The sequence below is a fragment of the Phoenix dactylifera genome, unplaced genomic scaffold, assembly GCF_009389715.1.
Source record: "Phoenix dactylifera cultivar Barhee BC4 unplaced genomic scaffold, palm_55x_up_171113_PBpolish2nd_filt_p 000026F, whole genome shotgun sequence".
In the NCBI taxonomy this organism is placed as follows: domain Eukaryota; kingdom Viridiplantae; phylum Streptophyta; class Magnoliopsida; order Arecales; family Arecaceae; genus Phoenix; species Phoenix dactylifera.
Window position 1 is genome coordinate 1798352 of NW_024067667.1, and position 1878 is coordinate 1800229.

A 1878-nucleotide genomic window follows, 5' to 3' on the forward strand; every position below is an offset into this window, starting at 1 on the left:
GGAGTGCAACACACTCACCCTTTTCTTCTGTTCACGAGACATACGCAGCATTAGGGTGACCATAAAACTTATATAGTGGCTGAAGTTACACCTTTCGTTGACCATATTAGTAGGTCCAACAGCAGGTGGTTTGCCTACAATCTGCTTTGGGGCCATCTAAGATGTCTGCATCACAAATATAATAAAAAAATTGAATAATATTTACTCAAAATGAATCATCTTAAAAACTATAATGGAGAACACAATTTGCACAGAATAGTCATAATTCTTTCATAACAAATATTTCAAATGTGCTACCACAACATCTCTGTCCATTAATTAGGCAAATCCTAACCATTCCCACAATTTAAAAAGTAATGCCCTACAATACTACATAACATGTTGGTGCTCAAAAAAATGGCTGACAAAGTCGACATCTTTTAAAAACCACAACAGGCTTGCTAAATCTTCGTTAATTTGTTCGCCAAGATCGCCGTGAGATTCATGCAAGCAACAACATTTATCAGTATGCATATTTTTCTGATGCAATAATCTTTTTTCACCATCCATATAATGAATTTAATAAATTATTTCATTTCGAAAGTTGTACTTCTCTCATTTCTCCTGCATTCGACACTTCAAAACTTCATTATAGATTTAATGAGCCATCTACAAAGAGAAATCCAGTCACTTATGACTGTGATTTAAATGGAAAGGAGCATCTTCATAAGATGCATTATTATACTGAGGTAGAAACCTAGTCCATGACGGTTAAAACCTCACTCACCGTTGGCTTTTATCAGGCCGTTCAAACAACACCGTTGGTTTTTATTCCATTGGCAACGGCCTTACTCTCACCCTTCACATACTTTGCCTGGTTCCGGGGCACTGCTCCACTTGCACCATTGCTCTGTTTCACCCCATCTTTAACCTCGATGGCGCCGCTCAGAAATCTTTGCACAATCTCCTTGCTAGGACCCTCCACCACCTTCTCCCATGCCTCGGCCTCGCCTTCCTGGCCTCGCTTCAGGAAGAACTCGGTGGCGTCGATGCGATGCACATCCCAACCAGGGAGGGTGCAGAAGCGGTGGATCTTCTTCAGCTGATTGCAGGTCAGCGTGCATGTGTTGAACTTGATCTCAGTGACCGCGGCCTCCAGCATCCTTGCCCGCGTCGCTTCACCGACCGATGCCTCCATGCGGAAGTAGCTGTCCATCTCCGGCACCCCGATCGACCTTCGGATGCCCTTCGAGTAGTCGCCATCTTGGCGGAACGCACTCCTCGCCTCCTCCACCAGCCCCTGCTCCACCATCTTGTCCACTCGTATCGACACGAAGAAGTGCAGGAGGGGCAGATCGACGTCGATCCACACGAAGCAACTCTCGTACCGGGATCGGAACTCGCTGCCCTCGCCATCAACCAATGCCTCGATGTACGAGTTGGAGCCGCCGGCAACGATGGGGACGCGACCACGCCGGAGGATGGAGTCGATGGCATGCATGGCCGCACGGCAAAAATCGGAAGCGGTGAAGTCGGCGTCCGGGTGCACGCCACCGATCAGGTGGTGGGGAATGCCGGCGGACTCCTCCTCCGTCACCTTGTTGCTGATGACGTCAAGGCCATCATACACTTGCATCTTGTCCGAGTTGACGACTTCACCGTTAAATTGGGTGGCGAGGGTGATGGCCAACTTGGATTTTCCGGAACCGGTCGGGCCCAGGACAAACACGACCTTGCCTTGGCGACGAGGGAGGCTGGCTGTCTCCATTGAGAAGGGTCCGAAAGCAGGCAAGCTGGAAGGGGGGCTGAAGCTGCCGGAGTCTTTGGAGAGCAAGCCTGCCGTACGTGATGGTATAGAAGGAATGCCATGAGCAAAAAGATCCAAGAATGGCGTACGTG

The 1878-nt window shown here is 48.7% G+C and overlaps 1 protein-coding gene across 1 annotated transcript; it reads right to left on the reverse strand.

Annotated features, from left to right (window-relative positions):
* Positions 1–615: 615 nt before the first annotated feature.
* LOC120104567 (adenylate isopentenyltransferase 5, chloroplastic-like) lies at positions 616–1878 on the reverse strand. The gene has a single exon (XM_039115906.1). It carries the CDS (start codon positions 1745–1747, stop codon positions 788–790), a length of 960 nt encoding a protein of 319 aa, XP_038971834.1. The 5' UTR covers positions 1748–1878; the 3' UTR covers positions 616–787.